A 24,341-nucleotide genomic window follows, 5' to 3' on the forward strand; every position below is an offset into this window, starting at 1 on the left:
AGTGAAGTGAGGGGAACAGTGTTTCAGGAGTAATGTCTATAAGTGTCAGAGCGGTGAGTCCTGAGTGAGTTACAGTGGCTGGCTGGTCAGAAGGTCTGTGAAGCAGCTCAGTGTACAATACATGAACCGAGAGGTAATTATCTAATTAGCTAAGCACTGTATCAGTCCCAGTTGAAAGCTATTAAGCTGTGTGTGTGTGTGTGTGTGTGTGTGTGTGTGTGTGTGTGTGTGTGTGTGTGTGTGTGTGTGTGTGTGTGTGTGTGTGTGTGTGTGCGTGCGTGCGTGCGTGCGTGCGTGCGTGCGTGCGTGTGTGTGTTTGGCTCCACATCTGAGTCACTGCCCATCTTCTGGACTGACCCACGCCTGACATCTCTCCTACTAGCAATTACTCTGTTTCAACCTTTTCCATTCCACACACTTACGGTTGTGCACTAATATTCATCATAGGAGTGTGAGGTTTATGCCATGGTAGCTGTGAGGGGTTGAACTGATGTCCCATGTGTATTTATTTAGGCTCTTGTTCAACCCGCTCACTTGTATACGGTGATGTTAAGCTGCTCAGGAACAGAGCATCGGCCACTGACTAACATGTCATGTATACATGTAAACAGTATTTAGCTGGGGTGTAAGCAGTGTAAATAAATCGTGGGAGTAAATGGAGGAGGTAAACACTGGACACTGGGAGTGTTCGGAGCGATTAAGGGCTCGATTCAATCCGTATCGCGGAAGTTCAGCGCTATAGCGCAATTGAAATGTAAAGGTCATTTCAGACTGAGCCGACATACACAGCGTTTACCGTGAATGTAGTTTCTGCCAACGTGAGAACATCGCCTTTACATTTCAATCACGCTGTAGTGATGAATTTACGCGATACGGATTGAATCATGCCCTAATTCTAGAGGACTTTTGTAGGAAAAGCCACAATCATTACATAGTAGTACATCTATATGCTACTGTAAAAGGTGTGCTACTGTCAACATTACAAAGCAAGTACATCTAACACAAACACCAGGGTTAGTTTATAATATTACCTGGCACGGAGGTCCCCAGGGCCACGAACACCACGGCGGTGACTGAGTCCTTGAGGCCCACGGTGCAGCCGAAGTGGGAGGCCAGGTCCCCGATGAAGGCTGTGAGCAGGCCGATCATGCAGATGGACACCACGAAGCAGGCCCAGCCGTTCCAGTAGTCTGTCGGGGGCACGAACGCAAACAGAACCTTCCAGAAGACGGTGAGGAAGTGCATGACGTAGTCGAAGCAGGACGGCAGCTTCTCCTCGCCGCACTCTTCATCCTCGTCATCCTCACCTGGCCGAGAGAAAGAGAGAGGAGAGGGGGATGAGGAGAACGAGAGAGGAGAGGGAGATGAGGAGAAAGAGAGGAGAGGGGGATGAGGAGAAAGATCATGATGTTAAGGGATCTGAAAGGGTGCGATTGTTTACTTGATGTATTGAGACGAATGATATTCCTCAAACGTTTACTGAACACCAGACTATATTTTGTGAAATAAGTGACCCAAAGTGATGATTTGGGATGATGATGCTTTGCTGCTCTTAACATTGGAGCTAATTTGTCAGAGTGTAATGGTAGCCTGAGGCCTCGGACTGGAGTCAATCCTCTCTAACAGGTACACATCATCTTTGTATGTGTGTGTGTATAAACACGGACACACATCTTTCTAGACATACAATATTAATCTGGTATTTGGCCATCATAATGATTGCATCATTAATGGCCTGAACCACAATCTCAAGGGACCAAAAGAGCCATTTGAACATGTTCACATTGTGATGCACTGTAAAAAGGCAGACAAATTGCACAATGCCTTTTATCTGAGAAATGTCAAAAGATATTTTCCGTCTCGTTTTTAACAAGGCAAATTCAAGACACAGAAAAGTCTAACACACACACACACACACACACACACACACACACACACACACACACACACACACACACACACACACAACACACACACACACACACACACACACACACACACACACACACACACACACACACACAAAATCCAATATGGCAATATGGTGTTAAGTGCCTTTCTCCCACTCTCTCCACCTCTCTGGTCATTTATGTCTCAACCCCTCTGCAAACTATTACAAACTACAAAGGGAAGCATAGCCACGAGCTGTGCCCAGTGACACAAACCTACCAGATGAGCTAAATTACTTCTATGCTTGCTTCGAGTCAAGTAACACTGAAACGTGCATGAGAGCACCAGCTGTTCCGGACGACTGCGTGATCACGCTCTCCATAGCTGACGTGAGTAAGACCTTTAAACAGCAATGTTTTTGAAACAGCTGAAATGTATAGACATTTTCCTAATATTTCAGACTTGTTTTATCGAGTTTTTACCTGAAATTGCAGTAACAGCCTGTTACATTCTGAAATTGTCACAGTAGATGCCGGCTGCACTGAGCCACATAAAACGATGGAAGCTCATCCCCACCACCAAAAACATGTCAAATGCAGATCATACAAATAGGACGTTTTTTAATTTGTAACATTGTGTGGTGATTTCAGAGGTGACACCACAGGTTCCAGAGTGGAGGGGGGAAATAGTTTTTCTGGGGCCTTTTTCTTGATCTGGTAGTAGGCTAACCAAACCAATTTGTTGTAAAAAAAAAAAGGTTTTATGTGGGCTATGATGGGACCAGATTATTTTTAAAATTAGGGCATATGATTTTATTTTTACTCTGTAATAAAAAAATATACTCATACAGTATGTCATCACTATTGTGTTGATTGATTTATTCCAGTCAATCATTTTGGATTAAAAAGACCTAGGTAGCCTAGCCACCTGAAGTTAGACTATAAACCAAATTTGATCACATTGACATTTTCTCAGAACACAAATAAATGGGCCTATTTTAGGCTACATTGTTTAGACTATAAAAGCATGAAGTTACATCTCCCCTGGCCAGGCCCAGATGGGATCAGAGCGCATAGCAGACTCTAGGCTACCTGCAGCTGTGGTTGTTATCAGGAGGCTACAGTTGATCAGACTGAAGCACAGACTAATCGTGCACGTTGACAAGTCATGAGGCATTGTCACACCTTGATCTGTTTCACCTGTCTGTGTGATTGTCTCCACCACCCTCCAGGTGTCGCCCATCTTCCCCATTATCCCCTGTGTATTTAGACCTGTGTTCTCTGTTTGTCTGTTGCCAGTTCATCTTGTTTGTCAAGTCAACCAGCGTTTGTTTCTCAGCTCCTGCTTTTCCCAGTCTCTCTTTTTCTCACCCTCCTGGTTTTGACCCTTGCCTGTCCTGACTCTGAGCACGCCTGCCTGACCATGCTGCCTGACCCTGACTGCCGACCTGTACCTTTGCCCCACCTCTGGATTATTGACCTCTACCTACCTGGACCCTGAGCCTGCCTGCCGTCCGGTACCTTTGCTCCACCTCTGGTTTACTGACCCCTGCCTGCCTTGACCTGTCTACTGCCTGCCCCTGTTGGATTATTAAACCATTGTTAATTTGATGTGGTCTGCATCTGGGTCTTACCTTCATACCTGATAGACATTTAATGTAAATGGACATCCATATAGAACATCTCGTTGAAATGAGCTTATACCACATGTAATGATATGCATTATATGGATAAAAGAAGCCTGGTTTGTTGTAATGTAAGGTAGGCCTATTGTACTTTTATATTTGTATGAGAGTACTAATCGTTAAATTTTGTTAGGCTAACGTTACTTATTGAAGACATGTTAGCAACTCTGTGCTTTTGTTTTGAAGCTAAAATGTAACGAGTCTAGCCTTCAGACGAGAAAATAAACCCTTTAGTTGTCTGCACATGCTTGTGACTTGTTGCATTATTCAAGAGTGTAATATGGTTTGGTTGCCTTATTCAATAGTGTAATACACTATATATACAAAGGTATTTGGAAACCTTTTCAAATTTGTGGATTCGGCTATTTCAGCCACACCCGCTGCTGACAGGTGTATAAAATCTAGCACACAGCCATGAAACCTACATAGACAAACATTGGCAGTAGAATGGCCTTATTGAAGTTCTCAGTAACTTTCAACGTGGCACTGTCATAGGATGTCTCAAGAAACACTCTTTTCACACCACTTCGATATGACCGGAAGTTACTTTTCCTTATGTCACGTTCTGACCAGTAAAGGGGTTATTTGTTATTGTAGTTTGGTCAGGATGTGGCAGGGGGGTATTTGTTTTATGTGGTTCGGGGTTTGATAGTATATGTGTTTATGTAGAGGGGTGTTTGGTTAGAGTATTTTGGGGGTTTTTGGGTTATGTTCTATATTTCGTATTTCTATGCTCTGTCTATGTTGTGTATTTCTTTGTTGGCCTGGTATGGCTCTCAATCAGGAACAGCTGTACATCGTTGTTGCTGATTGAGAGTCATACTTAGCTAGCCTGTTTTCACCTGTCCCTTTGTGGGAAGTTGTTGTTGCATAGCAGTGTGTTTAGCCTGCAATCCTGTTCGTTCGATCGTTTTCTTGTTTTGTTTGTTCAGTGTTAAATAAAGTCACTATGAGCACTCAACCCGCTGCGCCTTGGTCCACTACGTACGACAACCGTTACAGAACTTCCCACCACAAATGGACCAAGCAGCGGGGTAAGGAGCAACAGAAGAATTATGTGGACTATACGGAAACTTGGACATGGGAGGAGATCCTGGATGGGGCTGGACCATGGCACCAGGCTGGGGAATATCGTCGCCCACCGGAGGAGATAGAGGCAGCCAAGGCGGAGCGACGCCGGTATGAGGCTCTATACACACGGTTGGCATTTAAGCCTGAGAGGCAGCCCCAAGAAATGTTTTGGGGGGGCACACGGGTAGTTTGGCTGGGCCAGGATTAAGCCCCAAGCCAACTCCCCGTGCTTATCGGAGGCAGCCTGTTACTGTTCAGGTCCCGTGCTATGGGGTGATGCGCACGGCATCGAGGCCGAGCATTCACAGGCCGGTGTGCGCGGTGCCAGCGCCCCGCATTTGCCAGGGGGAAGCGGGCATCCAGCCAGTAAGGGTGGTGCCAGTACTGCGCTCAAGACCGCCAGTCGCCTTCACGGCCCAGTGTATCCTGTTCCCCCCCCCCCCTCGCACTAGCCCTGAGGTGCATGTATCCAGTCTGGCGTCTCCTAAGCCAGCACCACGCACCAGGCCTCCAGTGAGTCAGCCCAGTCCAACTCGTTCTGTTCCTGCTCCTCGCACTAGCCCTGAGGTGCGTGTATCCAGTCTGGCACAGACCTCAGGACGGCAGCCACCCTCCCTTTAGTTTGGGGGGTTTATTTTTGTGTTTATTTTTGTCTGAGGTGCGTCCGGGGTCTGCACCTTGGGGGGGGGTACTGTCACGTTCTGACCAGTAAAGGGGTTATTTGTTATTGTAGCTTGGTCAGGACGTGGCAGGGGGGTATTTGTTTTATGTGGTTCGGGGTTTGTTAGTATATGTGTTTATGTAGAGAGGTGTTTGGTTAGAGTATTTTGTGTTTTTTTGGGTTATGTTCTATATTTCGTATTTCTATGCTCTGTCTATGTTGTGTATTTCTTTGTTGGCCTGGTATGGCTCTCAATCAGGAACAGCTGAACATCGTTGTTGCTGATTGAGAGTCATACTTAGCTGGCCTATTTTCACCTGTCCCTTTGTGGGAAGTTGTTGCATAGCTGTGTGTTTAGCCTGCAATCCTGTTCGTTCGATTGTTTTGTTTGTTCAGTGTTAAATAAAGTCACTATGAGCACTCAACCCACTGCGCCTTGGTCCACTACGTACGACGACCGTTACACCTTAGCAGGTTAGGAGAATGAATGTAGCAGTTTAGGATAATTAAGTTAAGGTTAGGAAAATAGTTAGGGTTAGAGAAAATGCTCTCCTAACCTGCTACGAAAATCACTTCCAGTCGTAGCTGCATCAAAGTGGCGTGAAAAGAGTATATCCCGTTATGTCTCCACGAGACGCCATCTTAACCGACTTCCTTGGCTTCACATGCGCTATTGAGTCTTCACATAGGAATGAATGGTGTCACGTGATTTTTAGATGGTTTTTCCCATTCATATACAGCCAATGATCTGCCTGCCTGCCGTCTCCTCTCCCTTGGGCTAGTAATGGCGGTAATCTACTGTGAAGAACCATGTGTTAACAGGCTGAGAGGCTTGTGTTAACAGGGTGATGGGCAACCCTCACAGTGGAGCAGCCCCAGATGAGGGCCCTTACTGAGATTGTGGGCTCGTTTCAGTGGCAAGGCTGAAGCTACCAACTGCAGACAAAAGTTGAGGAGTAAAGTTGTGGGAGGTGCACCACTGATGTGGTTTTCCAACAGCAAGGCTCAGTGCAACATGGTAGTGTTGCCATCATTTATACAAGTTTTTCTTGTCGAAATAAACATGTCTGCAACCAGCATATCACACACTCACAAACTGTAAACATACTGTATGTGTGTGTACATTGTACTATGAATTGGTGAGAAAGCCTCAAATATCACATTCATTTGTACATATCCACTGTATACATGAATCACGGCAAAGTTTGTTCCTGTTTCAGTCATGTCTTTGGTCACGTTCGCGTGGGTCAAACAAAACCACCCTAATGATTGGTTGACAACAGAGACTCCCACAATGCAGGCGCTGGCTGCAGGATGACGTTGATAAAGACAAACTGCAGTCAGAACTTCATGACCTTTGATCACCGCAAGTTGGACAATTGTTATCTGCGTAATGCAGCACACTTCAGAAGGCAGTGACCAACGTAATGCAGCACACTTCAGAAGGCAGTGACCAACGTAATGCAGCACACTTCAGAAGGCAGTGACCAACGTAATGCAGCACACTTCAGAAGGCAGTGACCAACATAATGCAGCACACTTCAGAAGGCAGTGACCAACGTAATACAGCACACTTCAAAAGGCAGTGACCAACGATGGTCAACGACTTGACAAAAGTAATCCGCTCTAACACACTCTGTGTTATTTGTGCAGTGCTCAGAGTAGACTTATAAATACAAACTATCTCCCGATGCCATATAAATACAAACCATCTCCCTAGCCGTATAAATACAAACCATCTCCCGATAACATATAAATACAAACTATCTCCCGATGCCATATAAATACAAACTATCTCCCGATGCCATATAAATACAAACTATCTCCCTAGCCGTATAAATACAAACCATCTCCCTAGCCATATAAATACAAACCATCTCCCTAGCCATATAAATACAAACTATATCCCTAGCCATATAAATACAAACTATCTCCCTAGCCATATAAATACAACCCATCTCCCTAGCCATATAAATACAAACCATCTCCCTAGCCATATAAATACAAACTATCTCCCTAGCCATATAAATACAAACCATCTCCCTAGCCATATAAATACAAACTATCTCCCTAGCCATATAAATACAAACCATCTCCCTAGCCATATAAATACAAACCATCTCCCTAGCCATATAAATACAAACCATCTCCCTAGCCATATAAATACAAACCATCTCCCTAGCCATATAAATACAAACCATCTCCCTAGCCATATAAATACAAACCATCTCCCGATGCCATATAAATACAAACCATCTCCCTAGCCATATAAATACAAACCATCTCCCTAGCCATATAAATACAAACTATCTCCCTAGCCATATAAATACAAACCATCTCCCTAGCCATATAAATACAAACTATCTCCCTAGCCATATAAATACAAACCATCTCCCTAGCCATATAAATACAAACTATATCCCTAGCCGTATAAATACAAACTATCTCCCTAGCCATATAAATACAAACCATCTCCCTAGCCATATAAATACAAACTATCTCCCTAGCCATATAAATACAAACTATATCCCTAGCCGTATAAATACAAACTATATCCCTAGCCATATAAATACAAACTATCTCCCTAGCCATATAAATACAAACCATCTTCCTAGCCATATAAATACAAACTATCTCCCTAGCCATATAAATACAAACCATCTCCCTAGCCATATAAATACAAACCATCTCCCTAGCCATATAAATACAAACTATATCCCTAGCCATATAAATACAACCCATCTCCCTAGCCATATAAATACAAACTATATCCCTAGCCATATAAATACAACCCATCTCCCTAGCCATATAAATACAAACCATCTCCCTAGCCATATAAATAAAAACCATCTCCCTAGCCATATAAATACAAACTATCTCCCTAGCCATATAAATACAAACTATATCCCTAGCCGTATAAATACAAACTATCTCCCTAGCCATATAAATACAAACCATCTCCCTAGCCATATAAATACAAACTATCTCCCTAGCCATATAAATACAAACTATATCCCTAGCCGTATAAATACAAACTATCTCCCTAGCCATATAAATACAAACCATCTCCCTAGCCATATAAATACAAACCATCTCCCTAGCCATATAAATACAAACCATCTCCCTAGCCATATAAATACAAACCATCTCCCGATGCCATATAAATACAAACCATCTCCCTAGCCATATAAATACAAACTATCTCCCTAGCCATATAAATACAAACCATCTCCCTAGCCGTATAAATACAAACCATCTCCCTAGCCATATAAATACAACCCATCTCCCTAGCCATATAAATACAAACCATCTCCCTAGCCATATAAATACAAACCATCTCCCTAGCCATATAAATACAAACCATCTCCCTAGCCGTATAAATACAAACCATCTCCCTAGCCATATAAATACAAACCATCTCTCTAGCCGTATAAATACAAACCATCTCCCTAGCCGTATAAATACAACCCATCTCCCTAGCCATATAAATACAAACTATCTCCCTAGCCATATAAATACAAACCATCTCCCGAGAAAGCTAGAGAAGTGCCTGTTGAAAAATGTGCATTAGGATGATAAAGAAGGCACTCATCCAGTGTAGGCGAGGAATGCTTTACATAATTCGTGTCAGGGTTTATCTGAGAACCCAAAGCTATGGCCTCAAATAGCCTGCCCTGTGAACAACTGGGACATGAAGTGACTCACTCTTAGTTCCTGTATGTATCTCCTACTGTAAGGAGTTCCACTCATCATCATCAATCATTAAGTTAAACATAGGGGGTGAAAATACTCACTACATACATGGACCTGAGAGAAGCGAGAGAGAGATTTACTGCCACCTGCAGTTATGGAATGTTTCCTCACAAGTATAATTCATTGGCTGATATATCCTGGTGACCTGGATGAAATGATGTGATCCTTCCTTAAGTCCCACCCAGTTGACTACTTCAAAATGGTCAAAGTCCTCAATGGCGCTGCCCATGCCAAAACAGGATTTTGGGCACTAAATGTAGAGAGTTGGCCTCTCTCTCTCTCTCTCTCTCTCTCTCTCCCCCTCATTCTCTTTTCTCTCTAAATGTTTTCTCTCTCTTTCTCCCTCATCTCTGTAATGGAGCTCAGTTACCCTGTCCTTAATTATACAGGCACGCACATACAAACACACACGCCACATACAGAGAGGAGTGTGGAGGAGGTGGTGACATCAGAGCCAGTCTCATGACCTGCTCCTAATCTTTACCCCTGACACCTCCTCTCATCTGTCCTTTATACATCATCTCCCCTTCCCACTCCTCTCATCTGTTTATCCATCACTCCTTTACACCTCCTCTCATCTGTCCTTTATACATCATCTCCCCTTCCCACTCCTCTCATCTGTTTATCCATCACTCCTTTACACCTCCTCTCATCTGTCCTTTATACATCATCTCCCCTTCCCACTCCTCTCATCTGTTTATCCATCACTCCTTTACACCTCCTCTCATCTGTCCTTTATACATCATCTCCCCTTCCCACTCCTCTCATCTGTTTATCCATCACTCCTTTACGCCTCCTCTCATCTGTCCTTTATACATCATCTCCCCTTCCCACTCCTCTCATCTGTTTATCCATCACTCCTTTACGCCTCCTCTCATCTGTCCTTTATACATCATCTCCCCTTCCCACTCCTCTCATCTGTTTATCCATCACTCCTTTACACCTCCTCTCATTAGTCCACCTACCACTCCTTCAACCCCCTGACCTCTCCTCTCTACTTTCCTCCCTTATCATTTTGTTTAATCTGTCTATCGACCATTCATTTCGATCTATGCTCTCTACAATCAACCCCTCCCCTCTCCTTCCTCTCTCTACATCAGTTCCTTTCCTCCTTCCCTCCTGGTTTCTTACCGCTCATACTGTATTAATCAGACGTTCCTTCCCATGGAGAGGTAGAGAGGAGGAAGTAGGAGGGAAAAAAAGAGATTGCAGTAGGAAGGAGAGAGAGAGAGGCTATTCTAGAAGGAATATTCAGTAGGGAAGTGACTGGAGTAATAAAGTAAGCCAACAGAGGGACATTACTTTATAGCCTGAGCGAGCTCTGAGGCTCACATCCCTGCCTGTGGTTACTCATCATTAAACACACAGTTATGAGAGAGAGGTTGAGAGAGATAAATGTACTCTGTGTTCTACTGCAGATATAATACACAAGTATATACATATGTGCAGCACAGTGTGTGCCAGTTTTACGCACATACACACTAAGAGAGAGAGAGAGAGAGAGAGAGAGAGAGAGAGAGAGAGAGAGAGTATAGCATACAGAAAAAAGAGAGAAAAAATGAATGGTGGTTACGCCCTTTCAAAACTCCCACTTTACAGTCTTGTCACACACCCATCCACTTAATGCATCAGTAAACAGGCTGGCTTTATCGCCATTAGCCACAGCCACCTTAACCCCTGCCTCTACACAACCAGCTAGCGCCTGCTGATATGTCTAAAGGCTTTTAACGGATGATTAATGGTGCTTAAGTGTTCGTTTTTAGATGATTTCAGGGTCAACATGTACATTCATTAAATCATTTGAAATGCTGTTGAAATGCTTCTTCTGTCCCAGGAAATCTCACACACATAAAGGTTAACATTAACATGCACATCATATACTTTCGCTACAGTATGGATTTCGTATGGATTTCTGATTCGGACTAACATATTCCCTGATATAGTTAAACTGTATCCATTGGAATAATTCTCGAGTTGAGCCGTGGCTGTCGCTAATAGACTGATTCTCTCTATCTATCTTGAATTTCCTCACAGGAGAAGGATAATAAACCATTCTATTCCTTTGACTAAATCAGAGCTTTCTGTTTGGACTAAGTGTTCAACTCCAGACTAACAATATCCAAGATAATGTTTGGCCCAGGCTGCCATATGTCTGTCTCAGCAGGTAGCTGTGCTCTGAGTCCCCTAGGTCTGTAACTTGCCAATTAAACTGACCCCTGTGTGGCACGGGTCAACAAGGGTCAGATAAGGTCGGGCAATGTCCTCTGTATCGCCACATACTGTAGAAGGGAGTTTGTGTGTGTTTAGGTAGTGTGAATAATGAACACTGCTGTGATGATCATACCTGCTGCACACACAGCATACCCTACAGGAAAGATACACATTCACACAAATTACTAGTGCTGAGCGATTAACCGACATTTCATTTTTTGCGGGTTATTAAACAACTAATTGACCGACGTCAGTTAAATTATTTGAATTCCATTTATTTATTTTTTGTGAGCCCAAAGCAATGTTTCTCCAGAGAGAAATAAAATAATTCAAGAGAGAAATCAGGGCAAGAACTACGCTGGGCTGAAGGGAGTTGTAGTTTTCATTATGCAAATATTACACTTCATAGTAATTTCACATTTTTCTATTGATGTCTACCCACTGTGGACCTGACAGAGACAATGGAATATTTTTTTAATGTTCACTATTTTTGTCTTTGAAATTTCTATTAAAAAGCTCTAAAATCATTGTAATGTCATTATTTCATAATGCATTTAACGAAAAAAAATTAAATATTGATGAAACCAAAAACCATGATTATATAATTTTTTTATAATCGAACCAAAAGTCACCAATCGCTCAGCAATATAAACTACACGCATGAACTCAAACACACATTACAGTCGCCAACACACACTGTGATGCACAGACAGAAGTAAAACCATGAATAGGGAAAAAGAGAGAGAAAGAGAGTGAGAGAAAGAGATGCTGTAGAAAGAGGAAGAGAGAGTGAGCCTCTGGCCAATGTCCAATGTGTCTGCAGGTGATGGCAGGTTGTAGGTGACAGTGAGAGGTCATTGAGGAGGTGTTCATCTTTCCATCATGTCCTACAGGGAGAGGCAGCCAGCTCCAAACCCAGCGGAGGCGACATTAAACTGGGCACACAGGACCGGAGCACTACATTCATATTCAACTTTACAGTGCCTTCGGAAGTATTCAGACCCCTTGGCTTTTTACACATTTTGTTAGGTTACAGCCTTATTCTATAATTGATTCAAATGTTGTTTTTTTCTCATCAATCTACATGCAATACCCCATAATGACAAAGCTTGAAACAACTGTATTTGGGGAGTTTCTCCCATTCTTCTCTCCAGATCCTCTCAAGCTCTGTCAGGTTGGATGGGGAGGATTGCTGCACAGAAATTTTCAGGTCTGTACAGAGATGTTCGATCGGGTTCAAGTCCGGGCTCTGGCTGGGCCACTCGAGGACATTCAGAGACTTGTCCCGATGCCACTCCTGCGTTGTCTTGTCTGTGTGCTTAGGGTCATTGTCCTGTTGGAAGGTGAACCTTCATCCCGGTCTGAAGTCCTGAGTAATTTGCTCCATTCATCTTTCCCTCGATCCTGACTATTCTTTCAGTCCCTGCCGCTGAAAAACATCCCCACAGCATGATGCTGCCACCACCATGCTTCACTGTATGGATGGTTCCAGGTTTCCTCCAGATGTGATGCATTCAGGCCAGAGTTCAATCTTGGTTTCATCAGACCAGAGATTCTTGTTTCTCATGGTCTGAGAGTCTTTAGGTGCCTTTTGTAAAACTCCAAGTGGGCTGTCATGTGCCTTTTACTGAGAAGTGGCTTCCGTCTGGCCACTCTACCATAAAGGCCTGATTGGTGGAGTGCTGCAGAGATGGTTGTCCTTCTGGAAGGTTCTCCCATCTCCAAAGAGGATCTCTGTCAGAGTGACCATCGGGTTCTTGGTCACCTCCCTGACCAAGGCCCTTCTCCCCCGATTGCTCAGTTGTCTGGGCGGACAGCTCTAGGAAGAGTCTTGGTGGTTCCAAACTTCTTCAATGTAAGAATGATGGAGACCACTGTGTTCTTGAGGACCTTCAATGCTGCAGAAATGATTTTGTACCCTTCCCCAGATCTGTGCCTTGACACAGTCCTGTCTCGGAGCTCTACGGACAATTCCTTCAACCTAATGGCATGGTTTCGAGTCTCATAGCAAAGGGTTATGCAAATAAGGTATTTCTGTTTGTTAGGTGTAATATATTTGCAAAAATGTCTAAAAACCTGTTTTCGCTTTGTCATTATGGGGTATTGTGTGTAGATTGCTGAGGATTTTGTTCTTATTTAATCCATTTTAGAATAAGGCTGTAATGTAACAAAATTTGGAAAAGGTCAAGGGGTCTGGACACTTTCCGAAAGCACTGTAAAATCCAATTAAACACTTCACTGTCCCGAATGTTAAATGATTGAGTTTAGCCAGCGGAAGCAGAGGTTAGGGAAGAAATTATATATATATAGAGAGAGAGAGAGAGAGAGAGAGAGAGAGAGAGAGAGAGAGAGAGAGAGAGAGAGAGAGAGAGAGAGAGAGAGAGAGAGAGAGAGAGAGAGAGAGAGAGGGAGAGAGGGATATAGAGAGAGGGTCAGTGGGTTCACATCCTAGCTGAGGAACACTAATATTAAACTCTACGCTGAGACTCCAACGCTGGTTGACGTCTGTCGAATCCCCAGCATTAGAACCAGCCTGCATGCTAAGCTATTAGCTACCGAGCTATAGGCTAACTGAGCCAATTAACCAGTTAGCTATGGTAAAGAGATAAGACTGAGCCAATCTCTCCCCATGCAGTCACAGTTAATGGGATGAATCCTGGAGGATAACCCATCACACATCTGCAACACATACAGACACAAACAATCACATACTGTAACCTAGGGGTCAGCAACAGGCGGCCCACGGGCCACAACTGGCCCGCAAGTGATTTATTTTGGCCCCCTAAGTTTTGGGTAATAAATAAATAAATAATTATATATTTCATGTCTGGTTGAAGCATTCCCACAAAAAAAAAAAAGGCGTGATCCAGTCTCAACGTAGTCAAGGTATGAAATGATTGTTATTTTCAAATACACTCTCTTTTTTTGGGCTCAGTTGTGGTCAATTTGCAGTGCTTAAAATTATTATAATTATGTTACGGCCCCCGACCAGCAGCTCCTATAAAAATTGGTCCGCTGCTGAATCTAGTTACCTACTCCTGCTGTAACACATCTTTCTCTCTCTCTCTCTCTCTCTCTCTCTCTCTCTCTCTCTCTCTCTCTCTCGCTCTCTCTCTCTCTCTCTCTCTCTCTCTCTCTCTCTCTCTCTCTCTCTCTCTCTCTCTCAATAAGAAAATGGTGTTCTATTCTCTGAGGCTTCCTTTCATCTATTTCCCCTATCTTCCTTACTCCTCCTCCCCCTCTTTCTCTGCCTACTGAAGGCATATCTGTGTATCTCCGCCAACTCCTCACCCTCGACTTCATCAATGAGTCACATCTCTATTACAGCTGCTCAGTGTTGATAGAGGATGGTCGTTAAAGTAATTCCGGGTAATAATTTCTCTCTGACTGGCAGCGAAGAGCACATATGCTGCTGTGTCATTGAGATAGGCCTGGGGAGGTTCTCTGCAGTCAGTCACAGTCTCGGTGTTCTTGTCACAACTCAGCAGTCTCTCTTCTCTTTAGTGGTGATGGCCAAATAAATGAATCATCTAGCACTGTATTAGCTCCGTGGTGGGGCTGTCACTCACAGGTCACAGGGAGTACAGACACAGAGACACACACACTTATGACACACCCATCTGCACAGCCACAAAGAGATGGGCAGATTCACGAAAGGAAATAATGACAGAGTTGTCAGGGTAGTTATTATCTGACTGTCAGGACATTTATCTGAGACTGATATGGGGGAAGAAGTGAACACTGTGGACACCGGCCACACATACACACACGCACATCCCACATGAAAAAATACTGTAGTATATATATTATGGTTAAATACTATGGCATTCCCTGTATGTTTTTGCGGACATTACTGTATTATTTACTGTAGTGTTTTTGCTGTCTGTAGTATACTCTATTATTTACTGTAGTATTCCACAGTATACTACAAAATCCTATAGTAAGTACTACTCATGACCGAGGTATACTACAGTAGGTAGTATTGTATTCTACAGTATACTACAGTTCAAAATTATATAGTAAGTACTGTAGTATTCTGTAGTAAACTGTATTTTTAATGTGGGATTCCACACAGCATTGCTGCCCCACAGGTTTGGAGAAGCCACCAACCCACCCACTGGCGAAAATGTCACACCCAATCTCCATCAACACCCTGGACCAAGTCACAGTGGGAAGCCAATGATTTCTCTTAAACTAACTTGTGAGGAGGATAGCGCTGCAAATGCTACGCTGCCTGACACACTCTCCCTCTCTACTGGCTTCAGAACAAATATAATCAGAGGGGCTGCAGGGCAAAAGAAAGAAAAAAAAGAAAGAAAGATAAAGAGAGAGGGGAGGTAAGGGGAGATCAATATTTCATGACTGTATGTGCATTTTAAACACAGCAGCAAGTCCAGAGGTAGAGAAAGAAAGAACTAGACAGAGAGAGAGAAAGAGCTAGACAGAGAGAGAGAGAGACAGAGAGAGAGAGAGAGAGAAAGTGAGAGGGTGAGAGAGAGAGAAGCACACACGCACAGACAGCTTTTAGCGGAAACAAAAGGAGCTTAAATACCTGGGGTGTGTGACGGGTTAGTGTCTAGTCGATCCAGGAGGCGCACACACACACACACACACACACACACACACACACACACACACGCTGTCAAAACGTCAACACAGCCTAATTCCAGATAAGAGAGCGGAGACAGGGCTTGTCATTTATTGAGCCAGAGCGGGAACAATTGAACGACACAGTAGATAACTAGCGCACACACACACACACACACACACACACACACACACACACACACACACACACACACACACACACACACACACACACACACACACACACACACACACACACAGTAATACACATGCTGTAACTTTCAACACACTCATACACACCCACAGATACAAAAAAACACACACAAAACACATTCACACCTCGACGAAAATCCAAAGTGCTTCAGTGGCCGCCCTATTAGACTGAGCTTATAGTCACACACTCACAGAGTTTTCAAGGCTAGTTGCCATGTCCTCTTTAGAAATCAAACTGTTTGCACATAGACACTGACAAGCACACGTAAGGTAATAAGGCAACAATGCTATGCACTGACAAGATGGCATCTCTAATCAACAGAGGCCTTGGGATCCCTTGAAGTGGGACTGCAGTGCTCCAGATTTCCACCAGTTGGTGTTTACATTGAAAATCAATCTTCTGAGGAGATGCTGCAGCGTGCTCGTCCGTTGTAAGAAAGGATTGTACACACGCGCGCACTGTGCCAGCCGGCAGGGAGAGGTGAGGGGAGTGGTGATTGAGGGGAGATATCTGGCCCCACCCCCAACGAGGCAAGACTGTAACTCGTTAACCTGTTAGGGCTAGGGGGCAGTATTGACACGGCTGGATAAAAAAACATACCCGATTTAATCTGGTTACCACTCCTACCCAGTAACTAGAATATGCATATACTTATTACATATGGATAGAAAACACCCTACATTTTCTAAAACTGTTTGAATGGTGTCTGTGAGTATAACAGAACTCATTTGGCAGGCAAAACCCTGAGACATTTTCTGACAGGAAGTGGATACCTGATGTGTTGTATTACCTTTAAACCTATCCCATTGAAAAACACAGGGGCTGAGGAATATTTTGGCACTTCCTATTGCTTCCACTAGATGTCACCAGCCTTTACAAAGTGTTTTGAGTCTTCTGGAGGGAGATCTGACTGAACAAGAGCCATGGAACGATGATGGCCCATTAGACACCTGGCGCGCGAGTTCATGTTGGGTACCCTCGTTCCAATACGTTATAAAAGAGTATGCATTCGTCCACCTTGAATATTATTCATGTTCTGGTTAAAAAAGGCCCTAATGATTTATGCTATACAACGTTTGAACGAACGTAAATATATTTTTTCCCCTCGTTCATGACGAGAAGTCCGGCTGGCTTAGATCATGTGCTAACAAGACGGAGATTTTTGGACATAAATGATGAGCTTTTTTGAACAAAACTACATTCGTTATGGACCTGTGATACCTGGAAGTGACATCTGATGAAGAGAATCAAAGGTAATGGATTATTTACATAGTATTTTCGATTTTAGATCTCCCCAACATGACGTCTAGTCTGTATCGCAACGCGTATTTTTCTGGGCGCAGTGCTCAGATTATTGCAAAGTGTGATTTCCCAGTAAGGTTATTTTTAAATCTGGCAAATTGATTGCGTTCAAGAGATGTAAATCTATAATTCTTTAAATGACAATATAATATTTTACCAATGTTTTCTAATTTTAATTATTTAATTTGTGGTGTTGAATTGACTGCCGGTTATTGGAGGGAAACGATTTCCTCAACATCAATGCCATAGTAAAACGCTGTTTTTGGATATAAATATGAACTTGATAGAACTAAAAATGCATGCATTGTCTAACATAATGTCCTAGGAGTGTCATCTGATGGAGATTGTAAAAGGTTAGTGCATCATTTTAGCTGGTTTTATGGTTTTGGTGACCCTGTCTTTGAATTGACAAAACATTACACACAACTCTTGTAAATGTACTGTCCTAACATACTCTAAATTTATGCTTTCGCCGTAAAACCTTTTTGAAATCGTAAAACGTGGTTAGATTAAGGAGATGTTTATCTTTCAAAGGGTGTAAAATAGTTGTATGTTTGAAAAATTTGAATTTTGACATTTATTTGGATTCAAATTTGCCGCTCTTGAAATGCACCTGCTGTTGATGGAGTGCACCACGGGTGGGACGCTAGCGTCCCACCTAGCCCATAGAGGTTAATCCAGGGAGTGTTTGGGGATAAAAGGGGGAAGCAGTCTGCATAGCAAGGCAGAGTAGGAGAGAACCAAGAGCATTATGAAGAGTGGGAGAAGAGAGATTACTATCTGTGAGATCACTATCTGTCAGATTACTATCTGTGAGATTACTATCTGTGAGATTACTATCTGTGTGATTACTATCTGTGAGATTACTATCTGTGAGATTACTATCTGTGTGATTACTATCTGTGAGATTACTATCTGTGTGATTACTATCTGTGAGATTACTATCTGTGAGATTACTATCTGTGTGATTACTATCTGTGAGATCACTATCTGTCAGATTACTATCTGTGTGATTACTATCTGTGAGATTACTATCTGTGTGATTACTATCTGTGAGATTCCTATCTGTGTGATTACTATCTGTGAGATCACTATCTGTCAGATTACTATCTGTGTGATTACTATCTGTCAGATTACTATCTGTGAGATTACATGTTGTGACCTGGACTGTCAGACAAACACCCCTGTGTATCGGACCAGATTGGCTGAGGACCTGAGTGTGAGGATTACCCCTGGAAAACGGAACGGACAAAGAGAACGGTTTGTGGACTGTGAGGTGATTGGTGAATTCCTCCTTCTTTCCCCGTGTACGAAAATCCCAAATAAACTTCCCCTTTGCATTCTATTTGTGCTACTGGTGCCTGTTTTGTTATTGAACTTGGTGACGTGGAAACCCCACACCCTTGATCTCGCTACAGCAGGCCACACACACACACACACACACACACACACACACACACACACACACACACACACACACACACACACACACACACACACACACACACACACACACACACACACACACACACACACACACACACACACACACACTCGTGCGGCGGTCAAAGCATTCAGCTCACCGGCGCTGACAGTGATGGCCTCGATGAACTGGTCTCTCCAGCTGTTAGTCCCCACCAGCAGGGCCAGGTTTGTCTTCTTAATCAGCTTGTCCACAGTGTTCTGCACAGGGAACACCAAACACATGGAGTTCAGGAAGAACATATTGGGGAAATGCATATAGAAAAGCAAGGGCATCAAGTCCACAAATTCATATAGAACACATTACTATTTCTGTCTTTAAAACCTATGTACTTGTCTGTAGTAAGCATGTATTTAGAATAAACAACGAGGGTAAAGGTTGGGGAGAGAGCTTGGGTGTTGTAAGTACTGCCTCGGCCATGTAATGTCACTGCTATAGTAGCCAAGAGCCAGTCCTCGGGAGCTAGTTGACGATGCTGTCCACATACTATGATAATAACATAGGCCAGGAGGATAGAGAGCGGAGGTTCAGTCTGTTACTGGGCCTTTAGCTGCAATCCTCTCTTTGATAAAGGCTGCTTCCCAGAGGACAGGTGCAGGCTCTCCTAGAGTACACTCAGGAAATCAATCCTCATCACAGCCTGTATAGATTCCAAAACAAGAAAAACTGGATTTCTCTCCCTACAGAAGGAAACAACTCCTCCTCGATCCATCCCTTCCACCACCCCTCCTTCACTCCTGGGATGACAGCTGGATAGTACCCCTCTCCTCCTCTGTCCATCCCCTTCTGTCTTCCCTCACCATCAGAAGGAAAATCCGATATTCCCTTCTCTGGAAGGAAACGTCAATGGTAATTGAATTGACTGAAGCTTTGGAAAGTAAATGGTGGGATGGTTTATACAGGAATGGACAACTACACTACTCTCTCCAGCTCTGCTAAGGTCTCTGATATAACATATTGATATTTGGAGAAATAGACGGACAGCCTCATCTACTGTCCAATTCCTAGCAAGGTGTGTTGGATCGAAGTTGTGCAAAGAAGAGGAAGAGAGAGAAATCTACTGTCTGCAAATCACCTACTTCCTCATTCCTATCTGTTAGCCCCAGGCAAGGGATTCTGGGTCTTGGTTGACGTTAATCTTAAAGCGGAAAAGTTGCAGACTACCGTCTGAAAGTTGAAGCTCTTTTGAAGCAGCCACTCGCTATGACTGAGGTTATACACAATTAAACTCTCCAGCCCCCCCACCCCCCCCAGGATACAGAGTCCTTCAGCCAGCTATAGGATCCATAGGCCCCCTCCCTCCCATAGCCTCCCACCCAACCTCACAGTGAGAGCCACTCCAGTAAGAACAGGAGACGATCCGTCAAGTGCTCACAAGCATCCACCCATCAGTCTGAAGAGTGTGTGTGGGAGAGGGAGAAAAAAGCATTTGCGTGTGCGGACACACACACACACACACACACACACACACACACACACACACACACACACACACACACACACACACACACACACACACACACACACACACACACACACACACACACACACACACACACACACAGACCTTAATATTCATGATAATCACATCTGTGTTTGTCTGAAGAGTGTCTGTGAGTGAAAGAGGAGAGCATGCACATACACAGTTATATCACTCCATGATTATTACATATGCGTGTATGTCTATCTGAGGAGTCTCTGAGAAGTGCATTACGTGAGAGAAAGGAAATGGAATATGTATAAATACACGAGCACACACCTTAAACTCATAGGATTCCTCGATGATGATTTCAAGTTTGACGTGATCCCCAAGCATGGGTCGACCCATATCAGCGATGCGTTGCTCCTCATCATCCACCCCTGTTAGCGGCACCACCTCTTCCACCTCTTTCTCAGCCACCTCTGTAGCTAAGAGACAGAAGACGGTGGATTGTGACTGACGCCCATGACAACTGACATTTTATGTAGTAATATTGTGGAAGCCGTCGACATGAAAGTGGTACATGTAAGCAGTAAGGCCGGCGGGGGTGTGGTATATGGCCAGTATACCACGGCTAAGGGCTGTTCTTACGCACGAAGCAACGCGGAGTGCCTGGATAAAGCCATTAGCCGTGATATACTGGCCATATACCACAAACCCCCGAGGTGCCTTATTGCTATTATAAACTGGTTACCAATGTAATTAGAACAGTAAAAAAAAGGTTTTGTCATACCGATGGTATACAGTCTTATATACCACGGCTTTCAGCCAATCAGCATTCAGGGCTGGAACCACCCAGTTTATAATGCAGTGTAAAATATGCTTTCTTGCTTTTCCTCACATATTTACTTACATAACCCTTATTTAGCCAAGTAAGTTATGGTGAGCAAAATTCTCTTTGACAGACAGACTAAATGGTTGTTTCAAGAAAAACAAGATGATTGTAACCCTTACAGCTCCCACCCTCCAGAAGTAGAATAGGTCATTGTGCAGGTGAAAGTAAAAGCTGTTTAGCTCCGACCCTCCACTCCCTCCCTCCCTCCCTCCCTCCCTCCCTCCCTCCCTCCCCCGTCGCCCACCACCTCCAAGCCATCATATTCATCACAGAGAGAGGCAGCCGAGGTGTGCTTCCACGTTCCCAGCAAGGGAAATGAGAATACTATGGGAATGGGCCCTGCAGTCTCTCCCTGATAGATGGGCTCATTCCGCTGGGTCAGAGTGGTGCTGGGAGTAGGGTAGGATGGAGGGAGAGAAGAGGAAGAGGCTTATGATGATTGCTGAGGTGATGGGGTAGCAGGGAGGGATAACAGCAGGGGGGATGGGACAGGTTAACGTCAATGGGTTCATGGTGGGTTTACGGTGACACAAATGATCCAGACCTGCCACACAACGAAGGTACATAAGACATAGAACCAATAAAGCTATGCAATCATCCATGCATATACCTTTGACCACTATTCGAGGAAGACCTGGCTGCTTGACTTGAAAAAACAACAACATATAGTGCTATTCTCCCGCTCCTGCTGGAGGCTGCTATTTATGATGTGGTGTCATTAAGGCTTTGAGGGAAACTATTTCTTATCATTAGTAGAAGGATTGAACCCATCAATGAGTTGTCATCGTTTGCAGTTTTTTCTTCATCCTGGTAAATGTGCATGTATCTCTGTCACAGTGGAAGGATCTCAGTAGAGGTCTCACTCAGCGTGGAGCAGCTAGGTCGTGTCAGTGGGTAACAAATGCCCTCCTCACTGACCTCTAACCAGTGTGGAACACACTGCCTACTAGTGTCAGCCTCAGCCCCGCCACCTTCAAACTGATCAGAGGTCAGTGAAGAACAAGGTGTAGTGGTCTGGGTGTAGCTGGTGCAGAGGAGTCAGGTGCAGGACAGCAGAGATGAGTAACACAAGTAACTTTACTCAAATATTCCAATAACATGTTGTAATACCGAGCCCACAAATAACGGACCGAACATACATAAAACAATCACTCACAAACACAACATGGGGAACAGAGGGTTAAATAATAAACAAGTAATTGGTTGAGTGAAGCCAGGGGTGTAAGACAAAGACAGAACAAATGGAAAATGGATCAGCGGCGGCTAGAAAGCCGGTGACGTCGACCGCCGAACTCCGCCCGAACAAGGAGAGGGACCGTGACACAAGGAGAGTGCATCTCAGCTACATGTGTGGTAAATCTGCAGGGCTTCCTTGAAAAGAGACCCTGGTCTCAATGGGACTCTCTGCCTAAATACAGGCGAAGTGGATTCTACAGTGGACAACTGCACCACATTGCCAATAGTGAGGAAATCCTAATGGCATACATTTATTACTCATATTTTATGGCTCTTCAAATCCACAGGAATGCATTTGGAAGCAACTATCAAATAGAATTGAAAACTTAACCAAATATGACAACTTAAAAACATTCAAAATGCCATGTTGGAGAGTGTACAGTACACCCATCATTAAAGGCCCAATGCAGCCATTTTTATCTCAATATTAAATCATTTCAGGGTAACAATTAAGTTACTTACTGTGATTGTTTTAAATAAAAAATAAAAAAATAAATAAAGGATTCTTAGCAACAGCAATTTCTAAAGCAAAAATTTGGGAGTGGTCTGAGTGCGGAGGGAAAAATGGAAAACTAGCTGTTAAAGGAAAACTCCACCCAAGAACTATCTTGTGGTATTTGATTCATTGGTCCATTGTTGACATAATCCCAAAATGTTTTGCTTGTCAGTACTCAAGTTTTCAAGATATGTAACTTTCAAATTACTGAAATTATCCCTGTATGGTGCATTTTGCAGTTACATATCTGCATCATACGCGATGATTTCTGTATTTTGAAAGTTACATATCTTGAAAACTTGAGTACTGACAAGCAAAACATTTTGGGATTATGTCAACAATGGACCAGGTGTTTTTTCAACTCCTACACTAAAAGAGCATTATCATAATTTTCACACTTTCACAGTATTGTTCCAACCTCATAGCATGGAAACACTGTATATATAAAACACAGGAAAATCACATGTTTGACTGCACTGGACCTTTAAGCTATGCGGTCAGTCTAGACCTTTTACAAGCCCTCCAATGATATATAAGAGAGGATTAGATCATAATGACTCCATTTTGATGACTCCATCATAAAGACTCCATTTTCCAGATCTTGTCAAGTGTGGTTAAATCATGAGATGATTAAAGGCCTATTTGCTGAGGTATTCTCCACTTTGTTAATATCATTAGGGGCTGATATGTGTATGTTGGCAGAGGGATATCAAGCTGTGTTCGCCATTAGGTTTGTCAGAGGTGTATTTGGTGGAGGGATTCTCACTGGTATCCAGGTAGTTAGCTACGATGTTACTGTGACAACTTGAATGCCTGTGCAGCTGGTTGAGCCGTATAATACAATAACACTCTGCTGCTGTGATGGTCTGTTCATTGATAATAGTGGAGGGAGGGAGAATTAGGACAGAAAAACACCACAGGCTTACAGAATCAAGATCCAAGAGCATTTTCTGTGGACATTCTAACAGCAAAGCCATTGTTGTGTCAATGCTTCCCCTATATTCATTTAGCAGTGATAACAACGATATATACTGTTGTCACGATTCCCACCGACGGTGGCGCCCCCTCCTGCTCGGGTGGCGCTCGGCGGTCGTCGTCACCGGCCTATTAGCTGCCACTGATTCCCTTTTTGTTTTCCCCTGTTTGTGATTGTGTGCACCTGTTCTGAGTGGGGGTGATTAGCGGGTCTATTTAATTTATCTGGTCCGCCTTTTCTTTGTGCGGGATTATTCTTTACTGTAGAGGTTTGTGTTGACGCGTTTGCGCTAGTGTTGCGCCACATTGTTTTTCCCGTGTGTTTGGGGCACTTATATTGTGTGCGCTTATTTCTCTGTTTGGGGTGGCTTGTTTATTCTCGCCTGTAGAACTTCATTAAAAAACCACTACATTGTGCTCGCTGCTTCCTGCGTCTGATTCCACCTACGACGCCCGAGCCTTA

The 24,341-nt window shown here is 43.5% G+C and overlaps 1 protein-coding gene across 2 annotated transcripts in view; it reads right to left on the minus strand.

Annotated features, from left to right (window-relative positions):
* LOC106608331 (sodium/calcium exchanger 1) overlaps nucleotides 1–24,341 on the minus strand; it is a 182,507-nt gene that overhangs the window by 8,612 nt on the left and 149,554 nt on the right. For both annotated transcript variants that reach the window (XM_014206247.3, XM_014206223.3), the window contains exons 4-6: nucleotides 20,616–20,764; nucleotides 18,957–19,056; nucleotides 1,032–1,307 (exon numbers count right to left, since the gene is read on the minus strand). In XM_014206247.3, coding sequence (XP_014061722.1) covers nucleotides 1,032–1,307; nucleotides 18,957–19,056; nucleotides 20,616–20,764 — 525 coding nt within the window. The remainder of the gene's footprint in view (nucleotides 1–1,031; nucleotides 1,308–18,956; nucleotides 19,057–20,615; nucleotides 20,765–24,341) is intronic.

Source organism: Salmo salar, chromosome 01 (genome assembly GCF_965601325.2).
Source record: "Salmo salar chromosome 01, fSalSal1, whole genome shotgun sequence".
NCBI lineage: Eukaryota > Metazoa > Chordata > Actinopteri > Salmoniformes > Salmonidae > Salmo > Salmo salar.